We start from the raw sequence: 27071 nt of genomic DNA on the forward strand, positions 1-27071 counted from the left end.
GGCAGCCTCGATATATGAGTGAATGAAAACAGTCACTGATGACTCTACTTAACTAGCTAGGGGTGGAAAGTATGCTCCCTTTCACCTAAAGTGTGGAAAGTATGTGTGATAAGCTGACTCCCTTCGTAACAACATTTTAAAAAAAATAAGTTAAGGAAAAGGGGAGTAAAAATGTGCTTAATGAATAAGTAAATGCCTTGACAAAAACTAGAGGACTTGATTAGAAATATTCTAAATTTTCTAAGTATAGATTGGATACAATCACACACACACACGACCACAAAGGATCTTGACCAGGGGAAAAGTACTTGACTTCTTGATATGTCTAGCATGTTGAAGCCTATTGTTCTGAGGGTTGAAATTCAATTTTGTCCTACTATATTATTGTTGAAAGTTGCCATGACATTCTGCTTATGTAACTGCTATCCATTGCTTGATGAGAAGCAATAGCTTAAGTTTGGGGGTGTGTTAACTTCCTAAAAATGCTACTTTTAAGGCCTTTTTCACTTAAGTTATTTTTTTAAGAGCTCATTTTAGTTATTTTACGATCATGTAGTTGCATTTTGGTGGTATTGTTGTTTTATTTCTTAATGGTATTGTATGAGAGAAAGCTGCAGTTGTTTCTGGTGTGTAGGGAATAGCAAGAAAAAGGTCCCTTTGGGAAATAATGCTACAACATCGCACGTTGTTGAAGCAGATGGCACATAAAACGATAAAAAGATACAATTGTACGAGGATAACTGACTCTGCACGTGAAATGATGGTTGTAACTGCCTGCCAGAGGACCACTGCCAATGGAGGATAATGTTCACGCATATGGTGTGATTCTAGGGGTATGAGGGGTATTTTGCACCCAACATCACCCAACAACCTCATCATTACCCTTAGATATTTTTATTATATAGGACATCTCACAAGGGAGAGAGAAAGATGTATAGGGCAGAGTAGAAAAATCTCATTTTTATTTTCCTTTTCCCTTCTTCTTCCTTGGGTTTTCCTCTATTGATAAAGCTTCAAGTAGTGGCAACCTAGGCGTCCGAGAGGAGCTAGCGAGCTAAGGTAGTTGGTGGTGGCCGAGAGAGCTCCAGTGGCGCGCGTCGAAGGCTTCTTCTCACTTTCCTTTGCTGCTATTTTTATTTATTTATTTTTGGGTTATTGGAACGAATATTTTATGGCTTGTTCTATGGATATTTCGAACCCCTCCATGAACTAACTTATTTGGTGGGTTGGTTTCATGGTTGTTTAAACTTTATTTTAATGGTAGATTTATATTTATCTTGGTTATTTCTTGCTTTGTTTATGAATACTTCACCATATAGGCTTATAAGAGGCATAAGAGTGTCCATTTCTTATATGAAGGTTAGGTGTTTGAGAGAAACCTAAGCTAAAAATACTTGTAGTATTGAGAGAAACACAAGACAAGATCCTCATAAGCAATGAGCTATAGTGTTTTTCAAGAGGCTTTGAATCGGCCTAGGTACTCGAGAGAGACTAGTATAGGATTTAAATGGCTAAAAAGGGTGTTTTTATCAATAGTGTGGATGTCATCATCGTTGAGTGAGAGCAGATACCATGGCATCCTATTCTATTAGGTTCCTTTGACTAGAGATAGCAGGAGCACTTTCAGAAAACCCTGTCGAGTAAGTAAATATAGTTAGCATAAATATCCTGAGAGATAAGTTTAGCATCCTTAAATCAATCCCTACCATTCATTCCAGTGGAAACTTGTCATGTGAGGATTATCTACTCATCATTTATTTGTTATTTATTTATTGTTTTTACCATTTTTCATTGCCTCGACATTACACCATTTTCAACACTAAATATTTTTCTTGCCACTGCATTTCCATTTGCTACACCATCATACCATCAATCAAAATCCACCATCATACACTTTTCATTTGCCATGACATTTTTATATATCAAGACTAACTATACTTAGATAGAATAGTGCATTGCTTTGGTTAGACTTTTGTAATTTCACCCAATCCCTGTGGAGACGATACTCACTCATCACTTTACTACTTGAGCGATTGTATATACTTGCACATTATTTGCGCCTAATTTTATAGTACTCACAACACGCAAACATCACTCATGAAGGCACCAACGAGGTAAAAGAAACTAAAATCAGTCTTCTTACTCATAGCTATGAAAATTTCATAATGAAATCGAATGAAGACATCAAAGCTATGACGGATAGATTTTCTATGATTTTCAATGGCCTCAAAGCATATGGAGAAATTATTCCAAATGAGAAGCTTGTGAGGAAGATAATTTATTCTATTCCAAAAGCTTGGTAATAAAAGAAGACGGCGATTATCGAAGTTAAAGATTTAAAGTCTTTAACTCTCGATGAGCTTATTGGTTCTCTCCTCATGCATGAAATGATGATTCAAGATGAGATAGACCTCGAGAAGAAGGATGAGAAAAAGAAGGAGACGGAGAAAAAGAAGAACGTTAGAGTTTCTCTCATATCCATAAAAGATAAGAGTGATTCTGATGATGATGATAATGATGAAGAGATGGCATTATTTGTCAAATGGTTCAGAAAATTAATGAAACCCAAAAGAGGAAGAAAATTCAAAAGAAATGAAGGCTTCAAAAATGAACCAAAGGAGAAAGACCCGATCATTTGCTATGAATGCAAAAATCCTGGGCATGCCAAATACGATTGCCCGTAATTAAAGAAGAATTGTCAATCAAAGAAAAAGAACAAGGCACATGTGGCTACTTGGAGCGATGATGATGAATCATCAAATGGAGAGGAACAAGAAGTAGTGAACCTGTGCTTGATGGCCAGCGGGGAAGATTCTCAGGTAACCTCTAACTCATTTGATTTCAAAGAATATTCTTAGGATGAGTTATTAGAGGAATATACTAGATTGGCTTCGGATTATGAGAAATTATTTTTAAAATACAAGAAAGATATTTCAAAATTGAAAAATGAAAATAATCTCATATCTAAGACCAACAATGATCTTGAAAGTAAAATTAATGAATTGCAAATCAAAATCAAAAATTTTGAAAAGAAAAATTATGATTTGCATAATTTACTTTCAAGAGTCAACGATGATCAATAAAAAGAAATTGATGATCTTAAAGTTTCTTTTGATAAAGTTTGAACAAAATATTTTGAAAAAGGAGAAAGTTCAAAATCCAATTATATTAGAAAAAGCTTTAAAAATTACAATCATAGAGGTCCCCAAAGAACCTCTAATGGAAAAATCGTTAGAAGTATATGGGTTCTTAAAGGACTCAATACTACTAAGGATAAGGATATCCTAAATAAATGGATACCCAAGGGGACTAGAATTTAGAGACTAATGAATATAGACCCAAAAGAATTTGGGTACCAAAAATAAAAAATTAATCAATGTTTGTAGGAAAATGAGCATTGCTACAAGGCATAAAATACAAGTTCAAATTCATGGTTCCTTGATAGTGGATGCTCAAAACATATGATCGGAGACAAGAGTCGATTTATAGACTTAATGACAAAAAAGAAGGAGTGGTAACCTTTGGTGACAACTCAAAAGGTTACATTGAATGTATAGTTACTATAGGTAATACCTCTTCCATACAAATAGAAAATGTATTTTATGTGAATGGGTTAAAGCATAATCTATTGAGTATTAGTCAATTATGCGACAGAGGATACAATGTATTGTTTGAATCAAATGGTTGTAAAGTCATTGACATTGCATCTAATCGGATTATGCTTATTGGTCATAGAATAGGAAACATATACATGGTGCATTTAGTTACAATAAATATGACTAATTTGTGCCTAGTTGCTAAGGATGAACATGAAGTTGGTTATGGCATAGAAGACTATAACATACAAGCATGAGTGCTTTACAAATATTCAAGGAAATTTAGTAAGAGGATTGCCAAAACTAAAATTTGATAATGATAAAATCTGTGATGCATGTGCTAAAGGAAAACATAAAAGACCCTCCTTTAAATCCATTAATGATGTATCAACTAATAGAGTATTACAATTGATCCATGTAGATCCTTTTAGGCCAATTAGGAGTACTTGCTTGGGTGGAAAAAAATATGCATTTGTCTTGGTAGATGACTATTCTAGATATACTTGGGTTCTATTCTTAAGTACTAAAGATAAAGCATTAGACAATTTCATCACGTTTTCAAAAGTAATCCAAAATGAAAAAGGTTACTCCATTTATAGTGTTAGGAGTGATCATGGTATTGAATTTGAAAATCTTGGATTTACTGAAATTTGTAATTCAAATAGAATTAGCCATAATTTTTCAGCACCTAGAACCCCTCAACAAAATGGAGTTGTTGAGAGAAAAAATAGAACTTTAGAAAAAATGGCTAGAACCATGCTTTGTGAAAACAATTTGCCAAAATATTTTTGGGCGGAAGCCACAAATACCGCTTGTTATGTTGTTAACCGAGTAATGATTAAGCCTATTTTGAAGAAGACTTTATATGAAATTTTTAAAAATAAAAAGCCTAACATTAGTTATTTTCATACTTTAGGATGCAAATGTTTTGTTTTAAACAACGGTAAAGATAATATTGGCAAACTTGATGCTTAAAGTGATTAAGGAATTTTTCTGGGTTATTCCTTAAATTCTAAAGCTTATCGAGTATTTAATAAAAGAAATTTAGTGCTAGAAGAGTATATATATGTTGTTTTCGATGATAATCCCTTTCGAGGAAGGATTCTTGTGTTGATGATGACGTAGGTATTGTAAATGCACATGACGTTGGACATGACATTGGAGAACCATCATCAAATGAAGAAGTGAAAGATGAGGAAACTCAAGATGTTCTCGAGAATCCAACCATTAAAGAAAGGAAAGTCTCTTACCCAAGAGAATACAATTATGTCAATGATGGTGAAATTATAGGTGATCCATCCAAAGGGGTAACTACTCGATCTTCTCTTAGAAATATACGTAATTATGTTGTATTTATCTCATGCATAGAGCCTAAGAATATCCAAGAAGCATTCAATGATGAAAATTGGATTATGGCTATGCAAGAAGAGTTAAATCAATTTGAGTGAAGTAAAGTATGACATTAGTCGAAAGGCCTAGTGATAAATCTACTGTAGGTACTAAATGGGAATTTAGGAATAAGCTTGATAAAAGTGGTAATATAGTGAGGAACAAGGCTAGACTTGTTGCTCAAGGCTATACTCAAGAAGAATGCATAGACTATGATGAAACATATGCTCCCATAGCTAGGATGGAAGTAATAAGAATGTTATTAGCATTTTCATGTTTCAATGAATTTAAATTGTATCAAATGGACGTTAAAAGTGCATTTTAAATGTTTTATAAAAGAAGAAGTGTATGTGGAACAACCTCCTGGTTTTGAAGATTCAAAATTTCCAAATCATGTTTTTAAAATGACAAAAACTCTTTATGGTTTAAAACAAGCTCCTAGAGCTTGGTATGAAAGATTGTCAAATTTTTTAATTGAAAAAGGTTTTTCAAAAGGGAAGGTTGACACTACATTATTTTTAAAGCGAAAAGGTAAAGATTTATTAGTAGTTCAAATTTATGTTGATGATATAATATTTTGGTTCTACTAATGATGCTTTTTACCAATAATTTCCTAAGCTAATACAGAGTGAATTTGAGATGAGCATGATGGGGGAGTTTTCATTTTTCTTGGGGCTCCAAATCAAGTAAAGAAAAGATGGCATCTTCATCAATCAAGCAAAATACATCAAGGAATGCTCACGAAGTTCAGCTTGGAAAATGTCAAACCCCAAGCTACTCCAATGAGCTCATCTACAAAGCTTGACAAAAATGAAGGAGGTAAATGTGTAGGTGTTAAACTTTATAGGTCTATGATTGGCTCTTTGTTTTATCTAACTGCAAGTAGACTGGATATTATGTTTAGTGTTTGCTTATGTGCTAGATTTCAATCATGCCCTAAGGAATCACATCTAAAAGCCATTAAGAGAATCTTTATATACCTTAAGGACACTCCTAGTTTAGGACTTTGGTATCCTAGAGACTCTAGCTTTAGCTTGCATGCCTTCTCTGATGTGGATTATGGAGGATGCAAAATAGATAGGAAAAGCACCTCCGGTACTTGTCAATTCCTAGGAAATATGTTGATTTCTTGGTTTTCAAAGAAACAAAATAGTGTTGCATTATCTACCACTGAAGCGGAATGCATTTCAGCTGGTGGTTGTTGCGCACAAGTTTTATGGATAAAACAACAACTTTTAGATTATGGAATTGAAGTAGGTACCATACCTATCAAGTGTGACAATACTAGTGTTATTTGTCTCACTAAAAATCCCATCCAACACTCTAGAACTAAGAACATTGAAATTAGACATCATTTCATTAGAGATCATGTCACAAAAGGAGATGTAGTTCTAGAATTTGTGGATACTTTACTTCAAATAGCTGATATTTTTACAAAACCTTTAGATAAAGAAAGATTTTGGACACTTAGAAGAGAATTAGGTTTAACTAACCTACCTTGACTTAGTGTTTAAAATAATTTGAGCACTTTTAATTAGAATTAAAAAAATGCTTATAAAAATAACACTTTTGATTGCATTCTTTGCTAATAGTTAGGGGGAGTTTATGATCTTTAGTGAAAAATTAATAATATGTAAAATAAAATTTTAAGGATAGATTTTATTGATTGACATAGTTAATTTTTGAAATATGAGTTTCCAATACCACTAGAGCTAATTAATTTAGCATTCTAAGTGTTTGAAAGCATATTTTGACATTTTTGTGCAAAGTGTATGATACCTAGGTATCGATACCCCCTCGCTATGTAACATATCACTCCTCTGTCGTTCATCTCTCTCTCTCACCCTACTCTCTATTTTGCTCAAAACCTTCAATACAAGTCGGAATTCAACTAGTTTTCAACGTAGAATCCTACTAGCATCATCAAATTAGTACAAATATCAACATATTCCACTCAAACCCAAAATTTTCAAGGTAATTATTCTAAAATAATATTTTATTGATTTTTAACATAGGACTAGTTTTATTTAGTTCTAGTTAGAAATAGATGTTAGGCATTGCTTATATTTTGATTTCTTACAACAAATTTCATCAAAAACACAAAAATTTTCAAAAAAAAATAAATTTTTGAAAAAACAATATTTTATTTTAAAATTTTTTTTTATTTAATTATGTTGTTTTAATGAAAACTATACATAAAATATTTTCAAACTTAATTTTCAAAAAGTTTTTAAAATTGCCCATTAGGATTAGTTTTAGAGAACCTTGAAATATTGAGGACTTATATTGAGTTTTGGGATTGATATTATTGCATACATGTATTTTTCAAATTGCAGGTATTCCTTAATCCCATTCTGATTTAATATCATGTCTAAACGCCCTAGGTCTTCGTCTTTCGGTCAAACCAATCACCAAACCGACCTCTTATTCCACCTCCAAATCCAAACCCAAATGAATCGGAAATGACTATCCTAAATTCATGTTTTAACGAACCTTGCCATCGAGAAAATCTCTACCATAGGTTTGTTAACCTATTCAAGTCATATAATATCCGGGAAGAGCTTATCCCCTCTATCCAAGCCATGGTTGATATGAATTTCAATATCTTCCTACCCTCAAATCTTGGAAACTTGATAAACGTTTTCAGCTTAAACCTATCGTTTATCACTAACTCGTCCGCATTTTCTATTCCAATGTAGTTTGTGTCCAAAACGAGTCTTAAACTGCCACTGTTAGTATTCAGTCTTATCTCTAGGCCAATACATTCATATTAATTCCGACTCAATCGCTAGGATATTTGGTCTAGATAACGATGGTTTAGATAACGAGAGAGAAATTATGGCTACCCCGTTATAGAGCCAAGGCTAGTGCGAGTACATTGTCAACTCATCATGAACGTTTTCTTCATTTGATCATCTCTTGGTGGTTTAGACCATCCAGAGGTAGGTACTCTACCCTTAGAGCTTTATATTTATGGTGGTTACATTGTATCCAACATAATAAGAAAATAAATTTGCCACAAATTATTTTTGCTGAACTAGTTGAAACCGTAAACAACGTCGCGTCTAAACACGTAGAAACCTTAGTTTACGGTTATCTTCTTAGTAATTCTTTCTCAAATATAATCTTAGGGTTCAGTTTGATGTAGTCATCCCTCTAAAAGCCAAATAAATCTTAAAACCTTAAAAAATCAGGATGGTCCGAGGATAAAGATCAATGGGTTCGATCAACCCAGAAAACATCAGGTACTAGTTATTTATGAGCAGCATCGACACTGGCTGATGATGATCCATAACTTGAAGATCTTCTTCGGGATTTCGATGATCTCGTTAACCTAGCTGAGAACGAGCCGGACCAGCAAGATAGTCAGATGGCTCCATATTTTTTATCGTTCATGGAGACATTTGATCTGAGGTTTGCATCCATAAAGTCCCATTTAACTGCTATGGGGGCTCAACAATTGGAGAACCAACGGGAGATGCGAGCTAATCATGAAGCAATGAACGAAAGACTCAATGCTTGCGCTCACACTAGAAATGGCTGCTCTACGAGCACATTCTCCTCCTCCCGACCCACCAATGGATGATTGAACCTTTTTCTTGCTTATTTTCTTGTGTTGAATTTGAACTTATTGTTAAAACATTTTGAATGCTTTGGATTTGTGTGTTTTGGATTTTGGATTTATTTGTTTTTTTTTTGAATGATTATCGAATGATTATTTGTTTTTAACTTAAATTACATTTTCTATCGATTTTGCATCATTTACATATTAGATATTGTTTATATGACCAATTCCCAATTTACATATTATTTATGAATATTGATTATGGATTAATGACTAACAATTCTCTTGATTGTGATCTTAGCAGCTATAGATATATCTATTAAATTCAATTGGCTATTTTTCTTAAAAATTTATTTTAAACATTTTATAGGGTTTTTTTGATTTAACAAAAAGGGAGATAATAAAATAAGGGGGAGTAATTTTTCAAAATTAATTTCAAAAATGATTTTCAAAACGAAAATCTTAAAATTACTAAAATGTTTTGTTATATCAAAAGGGGGATATTGTTGAAAACATTTTGATGTTTCGATATAAAAAATAAAGTATAAATGAATTTTAAGGTTTTATATTCTATTTCAAAAATAATATTCGATTAAATTATTCGAATAACAAAAATATTACTCCAAGTTTTCAAATGTTAATTCTAATCCTTACTTAAGTGTAAAAGTGTGCTTTAATCTTAAAATATTTTTGAAACAATTTTACAAAGTATTTCGAACCTTAGTCGAGCTAAAAATGAATTTTAAGTAGGGGTGTACCGATATACTCCTAGGTGTACCGATACCCCTGAATTTCGAATGTAATAAGGGTACCGATACACAACCGACTGTATCGATACCCCTCTTGTATTAATTGGCTCCGAGAAACATCGAATGTAATTAGTGTACCGATACCCCTAGGGTGTACCGATACACTCGGTCAAATAACAGTCGAAATATTTGAATTTTACACTGGGTGTACCGATACCCCTACGCTCCCAACAGATTTTTTAAATGGTATTCACACCATAACGGCTCTATTGACTTCACCAATAATCTCTAACGTTCAGAATCAATCCAAGGTGTATATAAACAAGTTCTGAAGCAATTGATCATCAAGAATTACAAAGAATTGAGAAAGAATCAAGAGAGAAAACATCAAACCTCAAGTTTGAGAAATTCAAGCCTATTTTCATTCAATATTCATTTTGCTTTCAAGAAAACTATTTGTGTTCAATTGTATTTATTTTTAAGTGTTCTTTCTTTGTTCTTGAATTGTGCAAACATCTTGCCTTGAGAGGTTTTTCTTTAAGTTTGCGAAATTTGTAATTTTCTCTTTGGGAGAGAGTGTTCTCAAGAATTTGGGGGATAATTCTTGAGGGAGTTGTAAGGTTACTCTTTGTCCTCAAAAGAAAGACAAATTAGTGAATTTGTGTAAAATCCTTAGTGTGGATAGCTAAGGTAGTGGACGTAGACTTTGGTTGAGAAAGTCGAACCACTCTAAATCGTTGTGCAAATATTTTCAATTTTCTGCAAAAGTTTCCAGCGAATTTTTAATTGTCAATTCACCCCCTCTTGGCTATTTCGTTGATCGATTAACTCAACAGGGATAATAGTTAGGTGGCCAACAATATAGTTTACCCAAAAAATATGGAAAATAATGTAATTAATATTTTATTTTAAATAATTTATTTTTAAATTTTTAATTAATTATAATTATACGTTGAGTCTTTTAGAATTTTAAATTTTTATAAATTAAATTAATAGTGTTCATCATGTAACACCCCAACCTGTATCCAACCCGGATACGAATTTGAGGTGTCACATTGACTTTTCAAACTCTTTGACTCTTTTAAAAGGCAATTAAGACTTGATAAGGAAACCAACTTTTACAAAACATAGTTACAAACATATCAGAGCATATATTACTTACACATTTTAGTACATGTCAACAATCAAATCACATACTATTTTGTTTACTCTGATATGATATCCTTCATAGCTATGATGTCCTGCCCTTGCTTACTATGTTTATGTCTCCAAACCTACGTGTGAAAATAATCACACGCTAAGTCAATGACTTAGTGAGACAATACTGAGTATAGTAAAATAATAAAACATTTATGTAAATATTTCCAAAAGAATCATTAAATATTATAACATCATACTCTTCATAACTTATAACATGTACTATCACTCATTGATTAATTATATACATTTGACACTTGCTTATACATTTTCTTGAAATATTTAGTATAAAACCGATAGACACTTCATTAACATTTTAATATTGTTACTCATTATTCAAATTATATAAAGTTTGTTTTATTAGCCCAACGTATATCACTGAGAACTCAAGGTATGAGAATACATTGAGGTTGTGCACTAATGCAGTCACCACTGCTCATAAAATTTGCACCGAAGTGCCACGTAAAATTGTCCCGAATGACCGCGTAGAATTTGTCCTGAAGGACCACGTAGAATTGTCCCGAATGACCATATAGATTTGTCTCGAATTACCACATAGATTTTTCCCGAATGACCGCTAAAACCCTCGACTCTTGGCATGCCAACTATAACTTTTTTCTCATAAAATATACTTCGAGCTTTTGTTTTATAATTAATTTTCAATGCTTTATTCCAGTGTCTTTTATCTACATAGAACACTTTCACCTTTATTATTCAAGTATCTTTTATTCACATAAAGAATTTACTCATAGCATTCCTTTTAACATTTCTCATTTCTCATTTATGTTCCATAGAACATATTCACTTAGCACGTATTTACATAACATTTCATATAGAACATTGTCACATAGCATTATCAAATTTTATTATTTATTCACATTCAAACAATTACTCGTAGTATTTCATTTCACATAACATTATTCAATATTTTATTTAATCACATATAACATACATTCATAGTGTTTCACATAATTATTTCATGTTACATATCATTATTCAACTTATCCCTTTACTTATATAGAACATATTCACATAGAAATTCTTCACATATACTCATAGCATTTCAATTTGTTCAAAAACATTTGAGTTGACTCATCGCAAGCCGTCCTTAATCATAAATAAATTAAGTAAATAACCTCACATTTGCCTCACTTAAGCCTTAAGTAACTCTTTTTACACTTTAACTCCCCAACTTTATACATCATTTTGCTCAGCACTTGCTATCAATCAAATCTACACTAACATGATCAATATAAATGTTGGAGCTCAATTAACATCTAACCAATTAACCTTTACTTAAGAGAAATGGAACACCTAATTAACATTTCTGATGAATAGTATCGATACTCTACCCACAGTACCGATACTTCTCTCCTATGGTACCGATACCCACTTCAGTAACGATACCATTTTGACATTCTAGAAATCGGATTTCAATTACAGTATCGATATCTTACTCTTGGTATCGATACCTCCACATCAGTATCGTATCGATATTGTTCATTATATTCATACTCTTCCCTTACATTTTAACCTTATAGTATCGGTATTGTTCTTCCAATACCGATACTCTTACCCAAAATTCATCTATTTCACTTGAAAATTTACCCAACTTCACTTAAATCTCCTACTTTAAACTCTATCCATACCTTTAAACTCATTTACACTTATTATTACTAACTTATCTCCATTAAAATCCCTTTAACATATAAAATCTTCCATAAAACTCTTGAAACTAAAAATCATACCAATTCTTCAAACATGTTCTCAATCATTTCTAACACTTCTAACATCTTTTCTAAAACCCTTGACAAGTCAAATATTCCTTTAAAATCCAAATATTTATCATTTTCTAACAATTCCCTTAAAAACTCATTTTACTAATTCACCATTAATTCACTCATCTCTTAGTTTCAACTCATCTTTAAGCTTTATTAAGCTTCTATATTACCCAAAGAACCAAAACCAAATAAAAAATGAAAGAATTAATCAACTTCAATTTACTTACCTTAGAAATGAGAAGCTTATGGTGGAGAGGAAGAAGAGAAAGCCAAAGCTTCCATACTTTTCCTTTATTTCATTCCTTATTTCCCACATGCTTAAATAACCTTTAAAATGAATTTTAAATTCATTCACGCTAAACAACCTCTTTGCCCTTCCATTCTTCCATCTTTGATAATAAGTCTCAGACACAAATTCCAAAATCAGTCCTTAAACTTTTCAATTTATTCAAAATTGATGTAAGGAGAATCTACACGCTTTGGGAGAAGAGGGTAGATAGCCTTATTGTGTCCCGATCTAGGATTGACAAGTACTGATGTCCTTGAATTTATAAGTTTGGGCTACAAAATAAGATAAGAAAATAATGATTAATAATGGAATTAAATAAGGGGATAATAATATGAGTAATGAAATGAAATATTAAGAATGAAATGAAATAAAGAAAGGATAGAGATGGATACGAAATTGATTGAAGAGATGTATGATGTTGATGATGAAGGCAATGGTGGTGATGTTGTATCTCAAACACGCCAAAGAGGAAACTATGCTATGAAGCACAATCCCGGTCTTCACAAACTTGCTTGAGGGGTGTTGATAGTGTCTTCAACCCACTAGATATCAATCTAGGAATTTTGGAATCAAGATGGAAGGAATGACGCCACAAGTATAGGAACTATACTTGTTTAATCGATAAAGTTCATAAAGAATTGAAGAGAAATAACTCACAAGAGTATGTTTTATATAAGAGATGAGATGAGCAAATGAAGGTAAACCACTCTATTTATAGGAAATGAGAGGGCTTGGCCAAATAGTTACATGATGTTTCGGCTAGATACATGTCTTTAGGAAAATACATAATGCTTGAGATGAATGAATAAGTCCTTTGGGCTTGTGATGGTTCGGCTAACTCTTCATGAAAGGCCTTAATGATTCGGTCAAAGGGTGGAGAGACATCTCCCTTGGCCGAATGGTGCATGCTTGTTTATCTTGGCGCCAATTTCCTCTCCTTGGCCGAATAGTCATGTGCCTTATCATGTTTGGTCCAAAGCTTCCATGTGCAAGGCATGTGGTGTGACGAATAGGCATGGAGCTCTATCTCAGTCTCTTGGTGATTAAGCTTCCAATGCTAGCAATTCCTTCACCAACGTGCTCCTAGATGAAAAAACATCTTCATGGGGCATCATTCATGAAAGGTCACAATGTTTGAGAAAGGTGAGCTAAAGGTGAGCTGGTCATAGATGACTTGTGACATGGTGAATGTTTGGGGGCAGCTCCTTGTGAAAAGGTACCTCTTGAGGTGGCAACTATTCACGAAAAGGTACGATTTCACAACTTTTGAATTAGGACATATTTGAAGTGTCCTAAGTGGTGATGATGATGGTGCAACTCCCCAGTTGAAATAAGGTCATCTTGTAGCTCAAATCTTCAGTTCAATCTAGCTATGAGCTCACGGCCTCCGGATAACTTTTCACCAATTGTTCCTTGTGCTCTCCTAATCGATCCCATGTAAGTTTCCTTGTTGTTACATGCTCCATTTAGCTCTAATACAACTCCCAAGTGTTGGCCGAATGTGCCTACATGCATAAACATAAAGAAATAAAATAAGTATATAAGCTTATAATGTGTATATTAAAGATTGTGACTATAGTATATGATAATAACTTGTATCTCATATATAAATGGATAACTTAGTATCATAATAACTATAGGTATATATATATATATATGAAAATAACTATCTTATAACATATGAAATAAGCATCTATAGGTATAAGATAGAAAGTTTCTTCCCTGGAGAGGTTGGAATAGCCATGGTAAATGATGCTGAATTAGATCACATCATCCTCCCATTCTTTTAATCGATTTGTCCTCAAATCGAATGATCATCTTTTCCTAGCGTCCTTCCATTCAATCTTTATAAAAAGGTTCATATCCATTGAAAACTGCTTTGGAAGTTCTTAACCTGAAAAGAAAGAAAACTTTCATTAGTAAAAATGTGATCAAACATAACTAAAGTTAAGAAATACTTCCTGTAAATTGTATGTTCAAAGTTCATGTCTATTGAAGTCATTTTGCTTTGAACGTTTGCGCCCTTTTACATTCCAAAAATCATGTCCCTTTGTTCTTCAATAGATGTTTGCATTGATTCGTGAAAGATGATGACTCTTGGAATGGTGATGTTCTCATAAGTCACGCCCCTTGGTTGAAAAATCGCTTCCATTTGATTTTCATTAGGCATAACTCTTGATTCTTGAAGGATCACGTCCTTTGGATGAAGAATTACAACTCTTTGCTTTTCAAAAATCGCACCTTTTGGCTCTTGAAAGGTTACGTCCTTTAATTTCCAAATCGATGGATTGTGTCACTTGGATCATCCTGTAAATCAAAGGAAATTCCTGCATTGTCAAAGTTAGAAAAATCTTCATTGACCTTGCGCCTCGTCAGTAAACTTTGTAACAAGCACTTAGATGTATAAGCACTTGTTTTGGAATGTTTTCTTCCTGGATTAACTTTGATTTTCCTTTCCTCATGGCCTCAACACTTTGTTTCATCTTGATTTGCTCAACTTGGAAGTTAGGCGTCAAAGGTGTTAGGATGATCTTTTTTCCTCCATGGTTGAATGAATACTGATTGGTAAAACAATCATGAATGGTCCTCCTATCATATTGCCATGGTCTTCCAAGGAGTAAATGGCTAGCATGCATAGGAACAACATCGCACATAACCTTGTCCTTGTACTTACCAATTGAAAAAAGGACCATCACCTGTTTGTTGACATTAAGTTCACCTCGTTCATTGAGCCATTGTAGTTTGTAGGGATTTGGATGTTTCAACGTTTGCAATCACTATTTCTCCACCATGATGGTGCTGGCAACATTAGTACAACTCCCTCCGTCTATAATCATGAAACACACTTTTTCATTCACATGGCAGCGGGTATGAAAGATGTTTTCCCGTTGTGCATCATCTTCTACTACTTGGGCACTTAGACTTCTCTTGACCACTAGGGCTTCACCTTCTACAGAAGCACCAATTTCGGCTTCTTCCTCCACTTCTGTTGGTGGTTCTTCTTCTTCTTCATGGTCAGATTCAATCTCACCATTTCCAAGTAATAACATGGTGTTTCTATTGGGACATTGTGTGGATATATGGCCCCTCCCAAGACATTTAAAACAACGGATGTCTCTTGTTCGTTCAGGGTCTCTTTTCCTCGATTCTCCTTACCAAGTTGGGATGCATTTGATGATTCGGCTTTTTCCTTGATAGGAGTAGGAGTAGACTTCTTCAAATTATTAGGACTCCATCTCGAAGGCATGGTAGTGCGAGATATAGATCTCCTTCGTAATTGCCTCTCTATTTTCATAGCCATTTGCACCATTTCATCAAGTTCGATATAATGATACAATTCTAGTGTGTTGGCAATCTCAGGATTGAGTCCAACAAGAAATCTAGCCATGGTTGCTTCACGATCCTCCTCAATATTGACTCGGATCATTGCCACTTCCATTTCTTTATAATAATCCTCCTATACTCCGTTGGCCTTGTTTCAAATTCTGCAATTTCTGAAACATGTCTCGGTGATAATGAGTAGGAATGAAACGTTTACACATGATACCTTTCATTTCGAGCCATGTTGAAATTTCTCATTCCTTCTTCGAGTAATAGTAAGTTGATCCAACCATATCAAAGCATAATAAACAAACTCTATGGCTGCAATCTTACTTTCTTGAGTTCGGAATAGTTATGGCAACTAAACACATGTTTCACCTTGCTTTCCCATTCAAGATAGGCTTCTAGATCAGTCTTCCCTTGGAATTGAGGAATTTTGATTTTGATGTTGCTCATATTATCATCAACATTGACACGCCTAGGTCCTTGTATCAATGTTGGTTCTTCTTCATCATAAGGATTTGGGACATCATCTTTTGGAAGAGGTTGTTACCTCCGAGGAGTATTATTATTTCTAATTTGTGGTAGATCTTGTCTTTGGTCTACTTTCTCATGGAGAGCATCAAATTCTGTTCGAAACATTCTCATCATTTCTCCAATCAATGCTTGCATTTGCAAATTAGGTTAACCTGTATTTCCTTTAGGACTTTGAGACATGGTTAGTAAATAAAAATAAATAAATAAACCTTACCAGCATACTCACAAAGTCTCACAGTTTCACTCCAAAGAAAAGATAAGATCACTCCACTCAACACTCATGTTTACTCTCGGGAATATATATTTGGCTTTTAACAATTCCCCTTCTGATCTCACTCTCTCAATAGCCTTTTCCTTTGAGGAACTTACTCAAGATTATAACAAGTTAATTCCTTCCTTGTGTGCGTCGGCTGCAAATAGGTTAGGGTAGAAAGAATAGAAGAAATGAAAGGTAGAAGAAAGGTTTTAAGGTATTAAACGAAATGGTTGAAGACAAGGAAAATGAAATTACGGAAAAGAAAGAGGTGACTTACAATTCAAGAAACAACACTTACTGCAACCTTTCTCAAGAAACAATAAGGTTATCTTCTCTTAGTGTAGATGGCCTCTTTGATGTACTTGCAAAGGTATAACACTTTTCCTTGGCTTGATTTCTCTTTTGAATTTCTTTTCTTTTCTTTTTTTTCTGATTTTTCTCTTCTTTTGTCTTTTTCTTTCTTTTTGCACTCCAATTTTGATGTAGGAGTCGTTTTCTTTTGCTTTGCACGCCAATGACACTTTTGTTGTCAATCCAACTATGCTCTGATTACCGCTTGATGTAAGGCGAATCTACAACGCTTTGGGAGAAGAGGGTAGATAGCCTTATTGTGTCCCATCTAGGATTGACAAGTACTGATGTCCTTGAATTTATAAGTTTGGGCTGCAAAATAAGATAAGAAAAGAATGATTAATAATGGAATTAAATAAGGGGATAATAATATAAGTAATGAAATGAAATATTAAGAATGAAATGAAATAAAGAAATGATAGAGATGGCTGCGGAATCGATGGAAGAGATGTATGATGTTGATGATGAAAGGCAATGGTGGTGATGTTATATCTCAAACATGCCAAAGAGGAAACTATGCTATGAAGCACAATCCCGGTCTTCACAAACTTGCTTGAGGGGTGGTGATAGTGTCTTCAACCCACTAGATATCAATCTAGGAATTTTGGAATCAAGATGGAAGGAATGACGCCACAAGTATAGGAACTATACTTATTTAATCGATAAAGTTCACAAAGAACTTTGAAGAGAAATAACTCACAAGAGTATGTTTTATATAAGAGATGAGATGAGTACAAATGAAGGCAAGCCACTCTATTTATAGGAAATGAGAGGGCTTGGCCGAATAGTTACATGATGTTTCGGCTAGATACATGTCTTTAGGAAAATAAATAATGCTTGAGATGAATGAATAAGTCCTTTGGGCTTGTGATGGTTCGACTTACTCTTCATGAAAGGCCTTAATGATTCGGTCAAAGGGTGGAGAGACATCTCCCTTGGCCGAATGGTGCATGCTTGTTCATCTTGGCGCCAATTTCCTCTCACTGGCCAAATAGTCATGTGCCTTATCATGTTTCGCGCCAAAGCTTCCATGTACAAGGCATGTGGTGTGACCGAATAGGTATGGAGCTCTATCTCATGTCTCTTGGTGATTTAAGCTTCCAATGCTAGCAATTCCTTCACCAACGTGCTCTTAGATGAAAAGGCATCTTCATAGGCAGCATCATTCATGAAAGGTCACAATGTTTGAGAAAGGTGTCCCTTCATGTTTGAGCTGTTTGAAATGAGCTAAAGGTGAGCTGGCCATAGATGACTTGTGACATGGTGAACGTTTGGGCAGCTCCTTGTGAAAAGGTACCTCTTGAGGTGGCAACTATTCGCGAAAAGGTACGATTTCACAACTTTTGACTTAGGACATATTTGAAGTTTCCTAAGTGGTGATGATGATGGTGCAACTCCCCAGCTGAAATAAGGTCTCTTGTAGCTCAAATCTCAGCTATGAGCTCACGGCCTCCGGACAACTTTTCACCAATTGTTCCTTGTGCTCTCCTAATCGATCCCATAAGTTTCTTGTTACATGCTCCATTTAGCTCTAATGCAGCCCCAAGTGTTGGTCGAATGTGCCTACATGCAATAACATAAAGAAACTAAGTATAAGCTATATAATGTGTATATTATAAGATTGTGACTATAGTATATGATAATAACTTGTATCTCATATATAAATGGATAACTTATTATATATAACTATAGGTATAATATATATTTATATGAAACTAACTATCTTATAACATATGAAATAAGCATCTATAGGTATAAAGATAGAAAGTTTCTTCCCTGGAGAGGTTGGATAGCCATGGTAAATATGATGCTGAATTGGATCACATCAAAAATAAACCATAAAATTTTAAATCCTTATATATGAAAATAACTATCTTATAACATATGAAATAAGCATCTATAGGTATAAAGATAGAAAGTTTCTTCCCTGGAGAGGTTGGAATAGCCATGGTAAATATGATGCTGAATTGGATCACATCAAAAATAAACCATAAAATTTTAAATCCTTATATTTTAGTTACTGACCCAAAGTTTGGGGTATTATACATCATTAGCGGTGCTCAACGATGCTCGTCGAGCGTAGCAGACTCATCCATTAAATAAAACATGATAGATGGAAACTTAATTTGTCTAATTGTAAAAGGTAAAGTACACAAATAGTTCATCAACTATAAGGTCATGCTTTGTTGAGTCCCAACTATTAAAAGTTATTAAATGGTCCATCGACTATAAGACGTCACTTTCTTGAGTCATCTGACTATTAAAAGTTACAAAATGATCACCATGATTATTCATTTGTTCCAAACTCGTTATTTTTCGTTAAAAATGACAGTCATCTGTGTTGAACATTAATTTGTTGACTAAGATACGATAAAATCATATTTTAATGTCTACTAAAACCACAGATTTTAACGAAAAAAGCCGAGTTTATAACATATGAATAGTCAGAAGACTATTTGTAACTTTTAATAGTTGAAGACTCAACAAAACAATAATATATAATCATGGAATCATTTGTATACTCTATCTAATTTTAAAACTACGGGTGCTCTTAAAAGTATTTTTACCAAAAAATAAGGGTCAAAATGTACTCCGCTTACCATCAAAACTAAAATATTTTTTTCTAAAAGAATATATAATTCAAAATATTAAGGGACTACTTAATTTATCTACTTTCAAAATTTGGAGGACTTAAAAAATAATTAAATTTAATTTTTAAGAATAAAGCATGTAAATATCATATCTTAAAAAAATGAAAGATATTAATCTCACACTAAGAAGAAGAAAATCTAGAAGTTTAAAAATATTGGCATTGCATATCTTTTATCAGACATGTCTTTCAAGAATAAAGTAATTATCTCGTAACAAATGATATCAGAACAACCTTTAAATAATATTGTAAATTTGATATTTTTCTATAGAAATTACGAAGTAGTATATGTTCTAAAGATTCTTAATCACTCAACAATGAAAACTCAATCACTCTTATAATGTCTTGTGCTGAAACCAAAAATATTTAAAGATGGCAATAATTCATTTGACCATTATGGCCTAAACTTTAAATATATTAGATTATAATTATCATTAATTTAAAATTTTAAAGATTATAAATAATTTAAATATAATAAAATAAAAGTACTTCAATTTTTTAAATTAAAATATTTCTTTTTCGACCTTGATTAACGGATAGCAAAGCAATCATTATAGGCTAACAACTATATCAATCACAGCAAAAGTTCACCTATCTTTTGTTCTTCTTTTCCCTTTCCCCCTCCATTGCCAACCTATATTATCTCATCATCAATTATGATTTGCTACGTGGAAATCGGTCCCACCTAAATCCTCCATGATTATTTTTGAATAAATTACATTCGTGATTACTTAATTATGAAATAATTTTAATTTGATTACTCATTTTTAATTTATCAATTAGACTAATTATTTAAATGATGTCAATCAAGATCTATCATTAACATTTGACGGAAGAACTAATGTGAAACTTAAATTCGGAGACGGATACTAGATTTTATGTCGGGAGGGGCGAACTTATAAAATTTTAAGTATAACAGAACTTATAAAATTTTAGGATTGACAAAAACATATTTTCAATAGAAATACAAAGAAAATACCTCAAATATATAAGAATTTGAAATTTTTAGGAGGGGTGACCATCTCTACCCGCTTCCCATTAGGTCCATCCCTATACTTAATAAAATTAATATAATTATATATTTGATTCTCATTACTTATTATTCTATTAATTTGATATTAATTTTATTTTAATTTAATAAAGTTAATCTACTGATCATGTGATCACGGGTGTAATTTATATTTGGATTAATGTCATTTTTTTTTGTCTTTAATGGAGCTCTCAAATCTCTCCAATGTGTCCTGAGTTTGATCTCTTTGGTGTTAACTTCAATTTCATAATTTTTAATTTATCAAACTGTGATTTATGTCATAATCTAATTAGGATAAATTAATTAACTAAAAGAAAATTTTATTATTCAGATTGCGACACATATTATCATCTGATTGAATAATTAAATTTATTGTTTCTAATTAAAATTAAAACTAAATTGATAGAACATGTTAATAAAGAAGATAAAAAACTATAATTACCTTAATTTACTTAACTATCATATCATTGTTTTTGTCAAATATTACCGGTTAATACTTTAATTTATTGTAATTTAATAATTGAATGACTAATTGAAAAAAAATCTAGTTCGATGGTAAAAATAAAACCAAACCTAGAATTAAGTGCATATCCGAGTATTTTACCAATTAAATAATTATAATTATAAATTATAAGTCGTAAATAAAATTTATGTTAAATATACTTAAGTAATGATAAAATAAAAACTAAATCAAATATAATAAAAATAAATCAAATCAAATTAATTTTTAAATGTCGTAAATAAAAGGGTAAAGTATAGTAATGGTCACTGAATTTTTTTAAAGCTTTCATTTAGGTCCCCCAACTTTTAAAACTTGCAATACAGTCCCCCAATAGTTACATCGGGGATCATATTGCAAACGGACTAAATGTTGAGGACCATATTATAAACGGACTAAATGTTGGGGGATTGTATTGCAAGTTTTAAAAGTTGAGGGACTTAAATGAAAACTTTAGAAAAGTTCAGTGACCATTACTATACTTTACCCTTTAAAATATTTTTATTCTTTTTTTTTTGGTAAATTAAGAAATCAAACAAAACGACTAAATGCCTCCTTCCTCCTGGAGCAGATCAAGGACTGCCTCCAGTGATGTGACGAACAGCTTTATTCCTCCATCTCCATCTCCGGCCAGTCTTGCCGTACAATCGGCTATCCTGCTTCCTTCTCGATAAATGTGTTCGAATTTGACCTCACAATCTCTCTTTAGTAGGCTCTCTATGTGGTGATGTAAAGTGGTAGTTCTATTTCTATCGTTATCTTGTTGGAATAGGTTCCTTACCTCCAAGCTATCAGTTTCAAGGATTACCTTCCGAGCGCCCCTATTCCAAGCCCTATGTAAGCCTTCATATACTCCCTCCGCTTCTAGAATCGAGCAGCAACCAATGTGTTTTAAAAATCTGAGCATCCATCGTCCTTCCTCATTGCGTATCACTCCCCCGCAATTTGCGTTACCATCGTGTGTTTTCCTGGAGCCATCAGTATTGAGCTTTACCAACCTTCGGGGGGTTTATTCCATCTGGTCATCACCCGTGTTGCTGCATCGGCTATCACCTGTGTGGAACTAGTTGATAGTTTTGCTTGGGTAAAGGAAGACACCAATCTTTTACTCCTCTCCGGTATTGAGTCTCCTTGAGAGCCATCTGGTTCAAAAGTTAACTTATTCCTAAAGTTCCAGAGGTTCCAAACAATGGCTACAAATAAGATATCCCAGTCTTCTCCATTAACTGGATATTGTTTCCTCTTCTCAATTCTAGTTAATAGCCGGTCCTTTAGGTTGGTTGTGAGAAATTCGTGTAAACATTCTTTGATTATCGATTGCCAAGTGGCTTTGGCAACCAAGGATTTACGTAAAAAGATCACCCCTTTTGCTTAAGCCTTAACGCAACGTTTGTGTAGCGACCGCCTCTCGGGTGGGTTCGAAATTCGGCTTCGACTTGGAATAGAATATTGGGAGTCGCCACCGATCATTTATTTTTCGTAAAAAATTTGGTTGATCGGATACCATCTTACTTGATCTGCGTTTTACCAGAAATATATCCAATTCGGGAGTCAGTTACAATCAAGGAAGGATTAGCACCCTTGAATTACCCTTTCGGTACCATTTAATTTGCCGGTTGTCTTAATTGCGAAAATTGAAATTGAAATTACAATTTGGATATTCGATTCAAATTACTTACATTTGATTGGTTAAAATTATCCTTTGAATATTTTGCTTTCGATTCTAGTTTTTGATTCCTGAAAATATATTCGATTGTTGTATTTTTATTGATCAAAATCCCCCCCTTTACATTGTTTTAGTGCCTGGGTTTTATACCCTTACAGAGGAAGAAAAAAACAAACAATAATGGAGCAATATGGGTGAAGCGGTATAGGCAGCGACACATCATGGTGGAGCTGAACATGGGTGAAGCGTTAGTGTGTTGTATTGGTGGCCGACAAGTATGGTCACGAGATGAGTGTATGAAGAGTGGGTGAAGCTGGCATGGGGTACTGCAGCATGGACAAAAATTGGTTATTACAACTGCCCCTCTTTGCGCATTCTTGTGTTAACAAGAATAGGACAAAGAGGAAAAAGACAACCAGTTTTTGTCCAGTCCTTTTTTGTTTTTGAGGCTTGATACATTTGTTAGGGAGTAACTGTAATTGGGCTTCAGGCTGAGCCTAGAATTGGGCCTTGGTCTTCTTCTCGATTAAAGACATCGGCTTGAAAATTCTTCCAGAAGGTAGTTCATCGTTGCTGCCATGCGGTTGATATGCCTATGAGCTGAATGAAATCGAACTCGAAGGTCTTTGATGTCAAATAACCCTTCTTGCCTTGAGCTATGCTTTAAATTTGATATGTCTGAGTGTAATCGAACTTGAAGGTCTTTGTTGACAGATAACCCTTCTATCCTTGAGTTATGTTGCAATTGATATGCCTTTGAGCTGAGTGTAGTTAAACTCAAAGGTCTTTGTCGGAAGATAACCCTTCTAGCCTTGAGTTGTGTTGTAAATGATGTGCCTTGGAGCTGAGCTTAGTCTAACTCAAAAGTCATTGATGACAGATAACCCTTCTCGCCTTGAGTTATGCTGCAAATGATGTGCCTTGGAGTTAAGCGTAGTCGAACTCGATGGTCTTTGGTTGGCAGATAACCCTTCTTGCCTTGAGTTATGCTGCAAATGATGTGCCTTTGAGCTGAGTGTAATCGAACTCGAAGGTCTTGGTTGGAAAATAACTCTTCTAGCCTTGAGTTATGCTGTAAATTATGTGTCTTTGAGCTGAGTGTAATCAAACTCGAAGGTTTTTTTGTTAGCAGATAGCCCTTCTTGCCTTGAGCTAAGCTGCAAATGAGCACGATATCCTTCGTCGTGAAGTTGAAATCGTGAATGACCCATTCATTGTGAAGTTGAGCCTCGATTTGGATATCCTTCGTCGTAAAGTTGAAATCCAGGAGTTGTATTGTTGCTGGTGGACACGATATACTTCGTCGTGAAGTTGAAATCGTGATGGCCCCTTCGTCATGAAGTTTGAATTGGATATCCTTCGTCGTGAAGTTGAAATCCAAGTTAAGTTGCATTGTTTCAAGGCCAATATCCTTCGTCATGAAGTTAAAATTGACTCTGAAACTGGAAAGTTTATTGACAAACACTCCTTCTTTGAGTTGGATATCCTTCGTCGTGAAGTTGAAATCCAATCTAGAGATAGATGTTGCTTGTGTGTACGATTCCCTTCGTCGTGAAGTTGAAACTGTGGATGTGTGGGCACGATATCCTCCATTGTGGAGTTGAAATCGTGGATCCGTTGGTACGATATCCTCCGTTGTGGAGTTGAAATCATGGATGACCCCTTCATCGAGAAGTTGAGCCTTGACTTGAATATCCTTCGTCGTGAAGTTAAAATCCAAGCTTGTGTTGTTTCGAGTCCAATATCCTTCGTCGTGAAGTTGAAATTGACTCTGAATGAAACTGGAAAATTGTTTGTTGAGTACAATATCCTTCGCTGTGAAGTTGAAATTGACTTTGAATGAAATTGTAAAGTTCTTTGTTGACAGACGCTCCTTCACTGTGAAGTTGAGCACCCACCATCAATTTCTGAATGTGCTTTTGAATCGAGTATCTTTATTCTTGAAGTTGAAACTTGAATCTAAAAGCTGCAAAAAATATGTATAAAAAATGATGATGTGATGATCTTAAGTATGTCTAAGATGCATGCAACATGAATTAGTTTTATCTCCTCGTGCTTTGTCTGCTTGTTCCTACATGTGGAGGAAATGCCTTCAGAAGATCTAATCGTTTGCATCAGGATGTTGAATCCCCAAATATGCCACAATATTCAATGTTGAATCTCCAAATATGCCCCAACATTTACTGTTGAATCTTTAAAGATGCCCCGTTGTTCCTTATTGCTTACTTCAGCACTAATTCTAAACATGAGCTTTGTGTCTAAGAGCCACATGTCAAATACCAAGATCCATTCTAGGGAGATTGTCTTGTTTGAAAAGTGTTTTTCTTCTTCTTTTATTTTCAAAAGTTCTGAAAATGTATTAAAAGAGTTTTGAAAAATGTTTAATCAAAAGTTTTGAAAATATTGCCCCTTTCTAGGTTTCACAGTTTAGACGAATCATAAAACTAGAGTTCATTGGACATCAAAGAATTAATTACACTGTTAATCCTTCAATAAATTATAGCTATTTGAAAAGTATTAAGATCAAAGCTATCTTCGGGAAATGCTTAAGAAATGAAACAATAAGAAAGTCTCGGGTTATTGTGTTTGGTAAATGGTTTGGCCTTCTTATTTCTTTGATGTTCATTGATATGATGGGGTAGCTTGTATGCTCCTCTATTGGACGTGTTCACCGGCTCCCTGCTCTTATGGTCACGCATTATGCATTGCCTTATCAAGGAATTTGTGCGATTGCCTCAACTGTACAATTTTTACATTCAAGCCACCTTTTCAGGTTCTCAATTCGAATCCTCCTTTGGTTTCAAGACGTCATTCAAAATTTACGTCTTGAACCCCTATTTGTTATTTTTTTCTCTATCATGCATTAAAGATTTTAGAAAACTTTTTGCAAATAAAGATTAATCCTGATGGACGAGACGAAATCTGAAGATATTCTCTTCTATTCAGAAAGTCATGTATGATTAGAAAGGACTTTCAAGGCACGTAATGTAGGCCATGGTTCATGGTTATGAAAGAAAAATGATAAATAGGCCCAAACAAGTGTTTCAAGGTATTGAACCAAGAATCAATTCATTCTGATGTCATCAATCATGTATTGCTCAATTTGAACCTGCTCGTATGTGTCTTTCTCTTGAAGTTATATGATCTTCGAGTGAAGTGATTCATGACTAATTGTGATTGATCAATCTCATAATTTGAAGCTTGATGCGTCATTTGACTCGAGAGAATCTTTACATGTGATTCTTAACCCTTTTTCTTTGTTTATTTTCTTCTTTTCTTTTTGATTCTTGTTTATTTCTTCTTTGCACTTGGCATTTGGTTCACCTTTCGATATATCCTCTGATTTGATGTCTTCACTCATGCGAGCAGATTTCTTCCACCTTGCCCCCCAGTGTGGATGGTGATCCTTGGTTAGGGTTGAATCAGAAGAAAAAATAGTATAGGCTCAAAAGGGGACAACAAGGGATAAATATATACATATATGGATAAATGAAACAAAGCCGTTCATCATCTCATACACAAAAGTCTTCGCATAAGAGGTATCTCTAGGGGGATAGATTTTCAATATTAAGTTTTATTCACATGAAAATAATGTAATTAATGCATGATAGAATCATTTCGAAGTAATTCTCTTTTCTGCTTCTTGCTCCCGACATGCCTCAATTGCTCAGGCTCGTCCTCAGAAGATTGCTTCGAGATGCCCCACATTGTTTATTCTAGTATAAAGGTTCATGTTCAAGTGAACAACTCAATACCTTAGGTTTTATTGGTAAAAAATGTTGGTTTTGCATCTAAGAAGACAATTGTGTGACTTTATTGACTCAAAGGTATCGGTATGACTCTCCATGGAGTATTTTGGGTAAAGAATCAATGGATTTTTTTGTTTTTTAACATGATATGAAAGGTCTAATCTTGCCATATGTCAAAAATCTATAATTCTTGAAGAATTAAAAGAATCCTCAATTCATTTAATATTCGAAGAACTAAAGATTAAAATTTGCTCAATTATTTCACCTTAGAAGGTAGCATAAATTCAGTCGTTTAGAAGATTAAACAAATATGAAAGATCGAAAACGTGTTCAAACAAAACAATGCTCTCAGTGCAAATGATAGATGCAATGTCTCTTTCTTTGATTATCCATACCCCTGAATCCATCAGGTTTTGGATCTTGCGTTTCAGTGCCTTGCCGTTCTC

The 27071-nt window shown here is 33.8% G+C and overlaps 1 protein-coding gene across 1 annotated transcript; it reads right to left on the bottom strand.

Moving 5' to 3' along the window:
• Nucleotides 1–21754: 21754 nt before the first annotated feature.
• On the bottom strand, nucleotides 21755–22352 carry LOC120191613. Its single transcript, XM_039194532.1, has 2 exons — nucleotides 22264–22352; nucleotides 21755–22178 (listed from the first exon to the last, which is right to left on the bottom strand). The coding sequence occupies exons 1-2, from the start codon at nucleotides 22350–22352 to the stop codon at nucleotides 21755–21757; spliced, it is 513 nt and encodes a 170-aa protein (XP_039050463.1).
• Between the last annotated feature and the right edge of the window lie 4719 nt (nucleotides 22353–27071).

This window comes from Hibiscus syriacus, unplaced genomic scaffold (assembly GCF_006381635.1).
Source record: "Hibiscus syriacus cultivar Baekdansim isolate YM2019G1 unplaced genomic scaffold, ASM638163v2 tig00116970_pilon, whole genome shotgun sequence".
In the NCBI taxonomy this organism is placed as follows: domain Eukaryota; kingdom Viridiplantae; phylum Streptophyta; class Magnoliopsida; order Malvales; family Malvaceae; genus Hibiscus; species Hibiscus syriacus.

Excerpts from the sequence above, each read along its gene's own strand:
- LOC120191613 (XM_039194532.1), bottom strand. The coding sequence starts at position 22,352 with ATGGCTCTCAAGGAGACTCAATACCGGAGAGGAGTAAAAGATTGGTGT. Across the intron at positions 22,179-22,263 it reads TATCAACTAGTTCCACACAG|GAAAACACACGATGGTAACG; the intron begins GTGATAGCCGAT and ends TGATGGCTCCAG.